The sequence below is a fragment of the Leucopleurus acutus genome (assembly GCF_964270905.1).
Source record: "Leucopleurus acutus genome assembly, chromosome: 8".
In the NCBI taxonomy this organism is placed as follows: Eukaryota; Metazoa; Chordata; class Mammalia; order Artiodactyla; family Delphinidae; genus Leucopleurus; species Leucopleurus acutus.
The window spans coordinates 71,303,482-71,316,563 of record NC_139151.1 but is presented as its reverse complement, the minus strand read 5'-3'; the positions used below and the strand labels follow the sequence as shown (position 1 = coordinate 71,316,563).

Below are 13,082 nucleotides of genomic sequence, written 5' to 3'. Positions count from 1 at the left end.
GGGTAACCAAAAATAAATAAATACATACATACATACATGAATGCATAAATAAAATGGATAACCAACAAGGACCTACTGTATAGCACAGGGAACTCTGCTCAATATTATGTAACAACCTAAATGGGAAAAGAATTTTAAAAAGAACAGATACATGTATATGTATAACTGAATCACTTTGCTGTACACCTGAAACTAACACAACATTTTTTTTTATAAATTTATTTATTTAATTTATTTTTGGCTGCATTGGGTCTTCATTGATGCACGCAGACTTTCTCTAGTTGTAGTGAGTGGGGGCTACTCTTCGTTACAGTGCAAGCGTTTCTCATTGCAGTAGCTTCCCTTGTTGTGGAGCATGGGCTCTAGGCATGCAGGCTCAGTAGTTGTGGCTCATGTGCTCCAAAGTGCAGGCTCAGCAGTTGTGGCACATGGGCTTAGTTGCTCTGCAGCATGTGGGATCTTCCCGGACCAGGGCTCGAACTAGTGTCCCCTGCATTGGTAGGCAGATTCTTTAACCACTGTGCCACCAGGGAAGCCCCTAACACAACATTTTTAATCAACTATACTCCAATATAAAATTAAAAGTAAGTAAATAAATACACGGGGGGAAAAAAAAACTTCTCCAGGACCTGTCCTTTGCTCAAGCCCCAGAGCACCCACATCATTAAATGACTGTCTTCTCAAGGGCACATTGGCTATTCAGAAAGCTTAAAATTAAATATATTCACCAATTTGAATTTTTACTGTCCTATTTTCAGCTAAAAATAGATTTTGACTCTGTACAGGGCATGAGGGGGGAGCACTTCGGCAATGTTTCCTTCGAGCAGGTAAACATTAGCTAGTGGCTGTGGGCCTGTCTCAACACCTCTGTCTCTCTCACCCCCAACTCTCCTTCCCTCCCTCCCTTTCAGGTCTCTGCTTGCCTGAGTGAAGAGGTCATTCTTTGCCCAAGCACCAGAGAGAAGGGTCTTCTTCCCTCCTCCCCAACAGAATCACAACGGCAGGACTTCCCTGGTGGCACAGTGGTTAAAGAATCTGTCTGCCAGTGCAGGGGACATGGGTTCGAGCCCTGGTCCAGGAAGATCCCACATGCCACGGAGCAACTAAGCCCATGCGCCTAGAGCCCATGCTCCACAACAAGAGAAGCCACCGCAATGAGAAGCCCACGCATCGCTACGAAGAGTAGCCTCCGCTCGCCCCAACTAGAGAAAGCCTGCGCACAGCAACGAAGACCCTACACAGCCTAATTAATTAATTAATTAAATTAAAAAAAAAAAGAATCACAGTGGCAGGCATGCCCACACTTACCTCCATCTATACACCAAGTTTTCACCAGTGCACCAAGAAATAGGCTGTGTACTTACATACAGGTCCACACTCAAGCGGCCAAGTCTAAATAAGGACTGTGGCCTTGCTCTGCAGACACCATTTCCAAACAAGTTCCCATTACCTCCTCGCACCTCCTTCCAACTGGAAAGCTCCCACGCCCCTTTTGGCCTTCCTCATTTATCCCACCCTTACCCCAGCCCACCCCTGTTTCTCAGCAGGATGTTCCAACCTGAGCTCTGTTACCTACTTTGCTGGGGGTCCTTGGGCCAGTGACTTTCCCTCTCTGCCTTATGCTCACCTGTGTAATGATGATTCTATCACCTGCTTTAAAGGGAGATGATGATCAAGCTAGATAATGCTATAAGGGGTTTGGCACTTTGTCCTTGCCCACTTAAGTTTTAGGTAGGAACTCAATCAATTATTAAAAATCAGTAAGTGTTGCAGCATTATTTATAATAGGCAAGACATGGAAAACAACCTAAGTGTCCATCGATGCATGAATGGATAAAGAAAATGGATAATGGAATATTAGCCATAAAAAGAAGGAAATCCTGCCCTCCGCAACAAAATGGATGAATCTTGTGGACATTATGCTAAGTTAAATACGTCAGAGAAAGACAGATACTGTATGACCTCACTTATGTGTGGAATCTAAAAAAGCTGAACTCACAGAAACAGAGCAGATTGGTGGTTACCAGAGATGGAGAGTGGGGATGCGGGATAGGGAAAATGGATGAAGGTGGTCAAAAGGTACAAACCTCCAGTTATAAGATACATAAGTTCTGGGGATGTAATGTACAGCATGGCGACTGTACATGTGAACAATACTGAATTGTATATTTTAAAGTGGCTAAGAGAGTAGATCTTAAAAATTCTCATCACAAGAAAAAATATTATAACTATGTAAGGAGATGGATGTTAACTAAACACAAGGAAAATCATATACATATATTTAATCACTATGTCATACATCTTAAATTTATACAATGTTCTATGTCAATTACAGTTAATAAAACTAGCAGGGGGAGGATCAGTGTCTTGATCAGTGTCTTATCTTTGGATAAGAAGCCCTCAGCTGATTTGAGAATTGAAAAGCTTGATATGAGGTCTATTGTTTGCCAGGCTTTCTCACACATCTGATCCAGGATCAGAGAGGCTGACTTGCCCAAGGTCACATGGCTGGTTGGGGTAGAGCTGGGACCTGAACTTCCCGAGCATAGAGTTGGGTCCAGGAGCCTCTCCTCAGGCCACAGGAGCTCAGGTCCCTCTGGGGTTGGGGGAGGGAAGAAGCTGAAGGGAAGACAGGTGGTCCAGCTGCACTGCCCCCTCCTCCCCTGCCTGGCCTCAGCTCCCGCTCTGGCAGGGCCCTCCAGGCCCAGAGAGCTGAGGCCGTACTGCACCTGCCAGAGGCACCTGTCAGGGGCCAGGCTGTGCCAGAAAGAGGCATCCTCCTTGGCTGAGCCCAGAGGGCGATCCTGCTGCAGTGCGGCCTCGGGTGGGGAGAGGGGCAGGCCAGCGCACCTCATGGGATCCCCGTGCAGCTCACATGCAGTCATTCCCCTCCATCCCTAATGGAAGTTGTCTCCAAAGCAAATCACTGCCAGGTCATTTGTGAGCCTACTTCACCCACAGGTGAGGCCCCACTCAGCAGGACCCCCTCACACTCAGGTCTTCCTATCTGGCTCCCCAGTTAATGCCAGTGACTGACGTCATGACTGGGTATTTCCTTTGGCTTCTAACACAGAGAAGAGGCATAATGCACAGATGTGCAGGTTTCCCCAAAAGTCTGTTCTTTGGGGCCTGCACTCCCTCCTCAGGAGATGAAGACTGAGATGCGGTAAAGTCCTCAGCACCCTCAGCATCCCTTTAAGGAGTGACTAACGGTGCAGGCTTTGAAGCAGGGCCTGACTGGGTTTGAGTCCCTTCTCTACTGATTCCCAGCTGTGTGATCTTGGGAAAAGAGCTTAACTCCTCTGAGCCTCAGTTTTCTCTGATATTAGTAACTACTAGGCCGTTCCTCTGAGGTTTAAAACAGGTAAAGTGTGAGGCATACACTAAGAACTCAACAAATGTTGGTAAAACAAAAGAGAGAAAATCTTATTCTCTCTCCCAATAATCTCTCCAGGAAGAAAGCAGGTTTGAGGTCAGTCAGCAGCTCGGGAAGGGAAACAAGGCGTGCTTGAGAAACCCTGAGTGGGTGTACGGGCCGAAGACAAATGCTGAGTTGCTCTGAGGACTGAGGGGCATGTTTACAAGAAGAGGCTGTGTGGAAGAAGGAACAGGAGATACAAGAAAACACACAGCAGAGGAGACTGCTGGGGCTGGGGGAGAAATAACGGGTTTACTGGGTTTCTGTTGTGAGCTGTGCAAATTACATCTTTCCCGCCGCCCCATGAAGAGTTCAGTAAAGCCTCCTTTTTTTTTTTTTTTTTTTTTTTTTTTTTTTTGCGGTACGCGGGCCTCTCACTGTTGTGGCCTCTCCCGTTGAGGAGCAGAGGCTCCGGAAGCGCAGGCTCCGGAAGCGCAGGCTCAGAGGCCATGGCTCACGGGCCCAGCTGCTCCGCGGCATGTGGGATCCTCCCAGACCGGGGCACGAACCCGTGTCCCCTGCATCGGCCAGGCGGACTCTCAACCACTGTGCCACCAGGGAAGCCCTCCATTTTTAATCAATGCCCTGGGGAGCTGGATGTTTTGGGGATAAAATGAGGGGACGGGCTTGGCCTCAAAGAGAAACCAGGCCATGCGTGGAGTCGTCCTCTGGCCTGTGTTACTGTAGTGAGGGTGATCTTGGACCAAAGCTTAAGTGGGCAAGAACAAGAACTTGATTTAATTTCTATTTCAAACCTCCATCCCTTCCAGGCTGGCAGAAAACGTTAACACTGGACTTTCTGGGAGTTCCTTCCGCACCTCCCCAGGTAGGTAATGCCAAGAGACTAGGGAGGATTTATCTTGCTCCTGCATCATTCCTCCAGGCAAGTGTGGTGGAGGATCCCCTGTCTCTTCTGTCCGTCCGGTGGCCCTGCTCCGGGGCAAGGGAATCTTTCTTCAAAATTGCCCTTGTATGGATTTTCTGGCACAGCGGACACCTAGCCTTTCCCTTGCTGGCTATCCACCTCCCCTGCCCTCCCAACACACACACACACACACACACACACACACACGCACGCACGCACGCACGCACGCGCGCACGCGCGCACATCAGGCAGGTAGGGAGGCTGAGCACAGTCTCCTGATCTCAAGAACTCTCTTTTTGATACACCAGTTGTCTGTTCTCCACCTGGAATTTGCTGCACAGTCATCTGCCTGAAGGGAGAGCTGGGGAGGGGATGCGGGGAGAAGACATCTTTCTAAGCCAGTACAGATCGCCCTACTCTATTCTCTGTACTTGCTGCAGAGTATGTATAATACCATTTTTGGTTTTGTTTGTTTTTAACCATCTCACTATTGATTGGGGCTCTTGAAACGGTTAATTTCTTGAAATATCACCCCTCTCTATTATGTCACCATTATCATCTTGATGACCCTCTCTGTCATGGTCTCTGACACACCTGAGACAGGGCACTGACGCCTGAACAACATCAGAACTAGAAGGGACTTTTTTGAAGCCTTGTGCCAAGCTTTCCTTTCCATGCACAAAGGAGGGGACGGGTCCTGCCTGCGGCCACACTCACCTAGTGGGTCCGGGAACGCAACAATCCAGGTCCATGAAATCCTTCCCAGGTTTTCCATTCTGCTATGAGGAAGGCTGAGAATTTTCAAAGGGGAATACCCTTGCTCCAAGCCTGCTCCCGGTGCGAATCCATCTTCCATCCCCCTGCAGCAGAAGCCAGCAAGAAACTCTGGGTATGGGAAAGGGTTACTGAGACCCAGCCCTCCCCACAGAGACGTTGTAGCTCTGCGTCTGTTTCTGTTGCAGAAATAAAATGGTTTCATGCTTCACTGACTGCTCTACATCTATGCCTTGGACATCTTTCAGTGTCTGTGTACATAACCCTACTTTACTCTCTGTATTTGCCTCACAGTTCTCCACATCATGGAATTATCATGTTGTTTGTTCGTGTGTTAGTTTTATTTTAACCAGCCCTCTATTGATGAGCATTTGGGTGTTTCCAAGATCACAATCCACGTTACAGCAGGAGTCATTTCATGCCTCTTTATGCACCTGACTCCACACTTTTCGAGATAACACCCACATGATGGGCAGTGTGATGGGTATCCTCACTGGAAAACTAGGTGTAGGAAAGGGTGGAATTTGCCCACAGTCACGCAGTAGGTTTGTGCTAGAGATGGCAAACGTGGTGCCCTCCTCCAGCCTCCTCTTAGTCCCAGGTGATGACCCCTTAATTGTCCTTTACACCTGGGTCCAGCTTGGGTTGGACCAGGCTTTTTGTTTATTTCAAATGGCCCAGAAGAGGCAAGTGTGTGGGATGTGCCAGGCACTGTGTGCTGAGTGCCAACGAAGGGAAAGACCACTAGATAACCATGATTGATTGATGGGGTCCCATGGGTGGGCACCCAGAGGATGAGGTAGCCGGGACCATCTTCCAGGCTTACATAGCACATTTATACCCGTGACCTCATTTTAATCCTCTGGGGTCTGTATTATTATCTTCCCCATTTAGAAAAGAGGAAATTGAAGCACAGAATGGTAACTTGTCCTACATGACACAACTAGTAGTGGTGGAGCCAGGACTGAGGACTTAAAATATATACATATCTACCACTGAAAGGAAAAACGGCACTGCTGAAAGTGTGAAAAACTAAAATTATAACTACAAAAACAAAATGGCAAAGAAAGTTTGAAAAAAAACCTTGGAGCCGAAAACAAAAACCTAAAAGCAATTTTGTTAGGTGGCCAAGGGCACATCATCTTAGTTCCCCAACCAGGGATCAAACCTGTGCCCTCGGCAGCAGTGAAAGTGCAGAGCCCTAACCACCGGACCATCAGGGAATTCCCCATCTCATCTCTTTGAACCTCAGTTGCTTCGTTCTTACAGAAAGAGAATGGTAATAACAATAATTATAAACACAGCAACGGTAGCTAATGTATACTACCCACCACCCTAATGTAACAGCCATTTCCAAGTCTGAGCTTCCCCCGCGGGCTTGCATTCAAACATACATATTTAATATGGCTGTAATCAAAGGAAACACACGATTTTGTTTCTTCCTTTTTCACCTGACATTGTCTCATAAGCTTTTCCCACTTGACTACATAGACTCAGCAATCACTTTTTCAGTGGCTGCATTCACCCAGATTAATTAACTCCTGCCACCGGTACAGGGTATTTACGGCCACCAAGTTTTCACTATTTTGGCTGATACTGCAGGAAACATCTTTTGCCTTCAGAGAGATACCCAAAAAGTCGAAGACTGTCTGAGGACTTTGAACCCTGAGCTCCTGCCCTCCCCAAGCTCTTCACTCAGCCCCACCTGCCCTCTGCTCTGGTTCCTGGTTCTGCCCTGGCCTCTTTCAAGTCCTAAGGCAAAGCTGAGTCCTTGCCTGACAGCGTCTTGTAAAGGCTTCGAGCCTCAAAGCAGCCTCAGAACAGGCTCAGAGAAGCTCATAGGGAAAAGGGCTGATGAGAGCTTCCTTGATGACCCCCTAGCTCCTCCTGAGAACAGATGCATTTACGCTCCATATCCCTAACTCAGAAATTTCTTCTAAAATCTAATCCCAAATCCCCTTTTGTCTTCTTTCTTCATAGGATGTAAACTTTTTTGGTCACAGACCTGTGAGAATTTCTCCAAAAAGTATAGGAAGGCATAATATTGTCTTTACGATTTCACCAGGTTCTTGAAATCCTTAAGCCTGTCTGTGTCAGGTTAAGAATACAGCCTAGGGTGACATTATCTCTTTCCACCCCTCTTGGCTGCCTTCCATTGCCTTCACTGGATACAATTCCACAAGCACCTCTTTTTCAACCTTGGGCCATGATCTAGTCTATCCATTCACCTGCCAGTCGCTGGAGGTGTCAATCATGTAATAGACGCATGCCTGAGGTAGATGGGGGCTGGGGAGTGCGGGCTGAAATTCGATGAGCTGAGTTCAAGTTATGCTTCCCTACTTGTTGGCAGTGAGACCTTGGGTCAGTCATGTAACCTCCAGGAGCCTTAGTTTCCTCACCAGAAAAATGAGAGCAATTAACCTGTACTTAGCAGGAGTATTGGAAGATTCCATTTGTGAAAGCGAGGGATACGCTGTAAAGCACCTATGAACGTCCCCCGCCTGGAACCACTTTCGAAAACCTTCGAAGCTCCCCCCTAGGTAATGTTTTTGAATGCTTTTCCTATTCATATGGGATGGGGCTTGTCCCACACTGCCCCACCAGGACCCTCCGCTCTAACTATACCCACGAGAGCCAGGCCCAGGTGAGCTCACACCTCAGACCCCGGGCAGGGAGGTCACACTCGAGACTCCGACCGCGCCCACTCCCAAGCCACGAGGACCCTCCTCCTCTCTTCTGCACCCCTCACCCTCCCATCCAGACTCGAGCATGCCCACCCACCCAGCCTGTCGTCCCTGCTTCCCCAGCGCACGCGCGCAGCGGGGCACTCACAAGGCGGCCCCCAGCGCATCGTGCGGGCCGCCACAGCTGGAACTCGGCCGCAGCGCGGCCCGGCGGGTCGGGCTCCCCGCCACCCCTCAGGCCCCGCAGGTAGAGGAGCTGGGCGGGGTGGGAGAGCCGGAGCGCCAACGGGGCGGGGCCTGCGGGGTGGGGGCTGGGGCCTGAAGGCCGGGCCGGGCGGCGGAGCTACAGGGGACCGAGCGCGGGAGGCGCGTGCAGCCAGCCGCAGTTGGAGCCCGAGCCCGAGCCCGAGCCCGCGCCGCCATGCCCCTGGCCTTCTGCGGCAGCGAGAACCACTCGGCCGCCTACCGGGTGGACCAGGGCGTCCTCAACAACGGTTGCTTCGTGGACGCGCTCAACGTGGTGCCGCACGTCTTCCTGCTCTTCATCACCTTCCCCATTCTCTTCATCGGTGAGCGCGCGGGGCGAGCGGCGGAGGAGGGGACGACGGTGGTCGGGAGGGAGGAGAAGGCGGCGCTGCGCGCCGCAGCGCTCCGCGTCCCCTTGCAGCCAGGCGACCGCCGCTCGCCTCCCCCTTGGGTTCCCCTGCCCTGTGTTATGCCCCGCGGTGCCGGCGCTCACACACCCGCACAGCCCTCACTCCCGGGGTGTCCCTGAAACCGCACGCACCACAACGGAAGCTCCTGACCCAGGGGACCCCCAAGTTTTGCTACCGCAGGGCCAGAGCTGGGGTGGAGAAAGGGGAAAGCAGGGGTCTCTGTACGCGCTGGATAGGTCGGGAGGGGGTCGGGCTGTAACCTCGGAGGCGCGGTGTAGGGAGCCGGTCCACCCCTCCCCCAAGGCACCCTTCTCGTCAGCCGCAGCTGGGCCCAGGGAGGAGTGCAGCCTGCGCCTCAGAGGCTGGGTGGAGGCCCTGCGAACCCTGTGCTTCCCAGGGGCTGAACCTGACAGTGGTCAGTAGCCTCCGGCAATCCTGGGGTTCCACTCGCCCTGATCGAGAAGAGGCTCCGCTTCCCCAGCTAACCACACCGCGGCACGCGCGTCTCCGGAGCGCAATTTCTCGGGCTCGGGGCAGAGCCGATCCGACTTAGCAGCGACCCGGACGGAGGCCACCAGCGCCCCTGTTTGAAAGCCCTCCGCAGAGTTGAGCGTCACCGCCCAGACAGTTGTGTGTGCCTCTTTCCTAGGGTCCCCTTTATCTCTCTCCAAGATCTCGAATTTCTCAAGCTAGCTAGCTCTGTCAACTCATAGGGTGTTCCCTGCCTCCCCCAAAACGTGTTAATTTGCTCTAATTAAGAAAAAAGCAAATCTTAAGATTCATATACAGCTTTTGAGAAGAAAGGAAAAATTGCTACAAAATTAAAAAGAGGAAGATGCTGCAGAAGCAAAAAGTTGCTAGTTGTTGACAAAGACAACTAGAAATAGGAAGGAAGCTTATGTTCACGTGTGTATCAAAAACTGTACCAGCATTTACACTGTTGCTCTCCACCAAATGTTTATTTACGCGGTTATTTGTCACACAAGAAGTTGGCATATAAAATGGGTACCTGCACATGTGGGCCTCTGTGGGTCCGGGGTTTCATGCAAGTACATTTAGTTCATGTGTACCAGACTGGGGCATTGTCATGGGGACACACCTCATCCCCACCATGGACCCAATGCCTAAGCACCCTCCTGGGGTTCACGAAACCTCCTCCAGGAGAGCCAGGCTTCCCACCTCTTCCTGTCTCTCCTTGCAGGATGGGGCAGTCAGAGCTCCAAGGTGCACATCCACCACAGCACATGGCTCCACTTCCCTGGGCACAACCTGCGCTGGATCCTGACCTTCATGCTGCTCTTCGTCCTGGTGTGTGAGATCGCGGAGGGCATCCTGTCTGATGGGTGAGTGACTCTCAGAGGACCCAGGACAGTGGATCTACTCAAGGGTGCTTCCTAAAAGGCCCAGGGAGACCCCAGCTCAGCTGCATTCCATGACCCAATATCGTTTCATTTGCTGATAAATCCGGCAACTGTTTACCCAACATCTGTGTGCCAGGCTCTCTGCGCCAGGCACCGGACAGTGAGGACCAGGCCCTGCTCTCAGTGCAGCAGGGTGGAGGGGACCCAGATCTGCACACCAAGACCTGGTGAAATAATCCTAGAGCCTATTAGAGTGGATATGCCCAGCCTCTCCCACAAGCTGCTGGGATTACCTTCTTGGAGGGAAAAAAATCACTCTTGCTTAAGATCTTTCCTTGGTTCCCAGTTGTTTACAAGGTCCTAAGTCCTCAGCCTGGCATCCAGGTTCCTCACAGTCGGCTCTCCCTCTCTCTAGCCTCATTCCTATGGGCTTTCTCCCCATGCCCACCTTGCCTCTGGACCTCACAGCATACTCTTCACACCTCTGCCACAGCATAGGTCATACTGTATGTTAACATCTATATCTATTTGCAAACTGTCTCCCGCCTAAGTCAGAAAGGCCTCAGAGTTGGAATCTGCATGTTATTCATCTTTGTATGCACAGTGCAAGGCACCTGAGAAAGCTCCACAGACCCTTAGGGACTCCTTAAGAGAATAAATGAAATAACGTCACAAGTAAGTACTATGGGAGGACAAAGGAAGGCAGAGTTGGGCAAGCTTCATGGCTGAGGGGACTTCTGAGCAGAATCTGGAAGGATGACTAGGATTCTGACAGGCAGAAGAGTTCCAGAGAGGGAGGGCCAGCGGGGAGTCGTGAGAAAGGTACCGTGGGCGAGTGGGGAGTGGTGGGAGGGGAAGCAGGCAGGGTGGGAGCGGTGCAGCAGCGCGGCAGGACTGAAGCATGAAACACGTGGGAGTGATGGAGGCTGAGATTTGGAAACTGGGGGCATCTGCAGGAAGGCTTCACATGCCAGGCTGAGTGTTTGGGTTGAATTTTCTAGGCAGTTTGGAAGAGGAGAGATGTAATCAGCACAGCACTTTTAGGTGAGAACTTGAGGGCAGGGTGGAAGCAGGGAGAGGCTGGAGATAGAAGCAGCGCTTAGGATTGATTGCAATAGTCTAGGCGAGAGATAACTGCAGCCAAAAGTGGTGTGTCAGCAGTTGGGGGTGCAGATGAGGAGGAGATGAAGCAGCCATCTCACTAAGGAAGAATGGAAGGATCGGCAAGGCTCAGTGACTGCCTGGGTGAAGGGGTGGTGGAGGGTGGTGGACATTTGGCTTAAATACTTGAGGTCCAATCCCTCTGAGCTGGAATCAGACTATGCCCAGATTCCACTCCTGCCAGCCCTGGCTCCTGCAGCTGGATGGCAGGGGGATGGGATCCTCACCCCCACCAACACACACACTGCCTCACCCTCCCACTCCCAATGTCCCTGCATCCTGGCTTCAGCAGTAATCTCTGTGATAACTGCTTGCCTTGGGCCTCCTCCTGGCTATCAAAGCCCTCAGATGAGCAGGACCAGAATGCATACTGCCACATAACTAGCAGGTGACAAGTCCGCCTCCCGCCTTCCATCCCAACACCCCTTCCAAAGCAGCACAGATGCTAGAGATGGGAGGGATGCCTTGTGAGCCCTCCGGCCAGAATATACTCACCCGGCTGTAATGAACAAAACAACAGAGGGGAAAATACCCTTCCTGCAGAGAAGATAGACCTGGGTCTTTGCTAGCATTTCTGCTATGCCACGCACCAGCTGTGGGACTTGGGACAAGTCACCCAGCCCTTCTGGGTCTCACCTTCTCTACCTGTGAAATGAGCATCATAATCCCTGCCTTGCCTGCTCCGTAGGGCAGTGGAGGATGAAATTAGAGCGTAGACAGGGTGCAGAGTGCACAGGGGCAGAGCCCTGGGCAGTTAGTATATTCCCAGAATGTGGGAGACTGGATAGAATATGGCTGGGGACTCTGTCCTGCTGGCTGTGCAGCAGGCCCTCCTGTGTGGGGCAGCACCTGTATCCCAAACCTCTCCAGCTCAGTGCAGATCGCCGTCTCCTCCCCAGAGAGCAGGTCAGCTCCTCCATAGGCACTTATCTGGTATTTGCTGGTTTCCATCTATGGCCTGCACCCCTAGGCAGGGGAGCATGAAGGAGGATGGGAAGGGGAACGGACATGAGGAGAAGCCACAGTCCCTGTCCTGGGTTGGCCGACTTGCCGGAAGTGTACGGGGCAGATGAGAGAGGGGGGCCGTTAAAGCAGTGGCCTTCGAACTTGAGTTTAGTTTAAGGTAAGCCTCATTTAGTGATTAAGTAAGGCATCTAACCTGTAGGGCTTCTTGTCTTCCTTTAAGTATTATTTCTCTGTGATGCTCTGAATTCAGAACAACCAAAGCAGTATAGGTTATTTAGAATTTTTTTTTAAATATAGAATGTTTTCCCAGACCACCATACACTGGAAAAAGCCGTATATAAAACTTTTACCTAATTTCTTATCTAAGTCAGTGTATATTATTCAGTAAAGCAGCCAAAATCTATTTAAGTCGTGTCATAAAATACTTATTTCAATTATGGTTATTCACTGTCTTATTTCATCTTATAAAATGTTTATCATTTCTACCTTCTATTGCAAAAAAAATGAATGTACTTAAACTTATGAAATAACATTTTGGATGTCACTTAAAAATGTATGCAGGAGTACAGAGTTTTTCAAAATTATTTCAAGGAGGACAGAGGCAAGCATTTTGAAGACCTCCTGGACAGGGTGTTGGTTGTTTCCAGTGCCCCCACGAGTGACTGCCTTGTACCTCCTGTAACAGTGCGAAGACCTCGCACTGAAACTATCCACTAATCGAGCTTGAAGAACGTCAACGTGTACAGCCTCATTTAACAAGAAATCTGGAGGCCAACTTTTTTAGTTGGTGTGGTGGCTTAGTAATGGCATCAGGAACCCAGCTTCTCCACATCTTTCTATGCCATACTCTGTGTGTCCACCATATCTTCTCTTATGGTTACAAGATGGCTGCCCAACTCCAGGCATCAACTAAGCAAGGAAAAAGGGGGCCTGCTGCCCACAAGCCTCTTCTTTATGCAGGAGATCATCTTCTACAGACATTCCTGACATCTCATTGGCCAGAATTGGGTTGTATGGCCACTCTTAAACCAATCACTGACAAAGAAGTGTGCAATCGCATGGCTGCTTGAACCAATCACCATCCATTCCCTGGGGCTGGGCGCGTTGCTGCTGGAGCAAACTTGTGGTTCTTCTAGCGAGGAAAAAGGGAAACACACTGCCTCTATGCTATATCCTAGTCCCACCAGACCGCTTGGG

At 50.5% G+C, this 13,082-nt stretch overlaps 1 protein-coding gene across 10 annotated transcripts in view; it reads left to right on the top strand.

Moving 5' to 3' along the window:
- Nucleotides 1–8,162: 8,162 nt before the first annotated feature.
- The window catches only part of ABCC8 (ATP binding cassette subfamily C member 8), a gene marked incomplete at both ends in the record, with an annotated part of 75,777 nt that continues 70,857 nt past the window's right edge, over nucleotides 8,163–13,082 (top strand). For all 10 annotated transcript variants that reach the window (XM_082844435.1, XM_082844434.1, XM_082844433.1 and 7 more), the window contains 2 exons: nucleotides 8,163–8,310; nucleotides 9,599–9,740. In XM_082844435.1, the coding sequence (XP_082700561.1) occupies nucleotides 8,163–8,310; nucleotides 9,599–9,740 (290 nt within the window). The remainder of the gene's footprint in view (nucleotides 8,311–9,598; nucleotides 9,741–13,082) is intronic.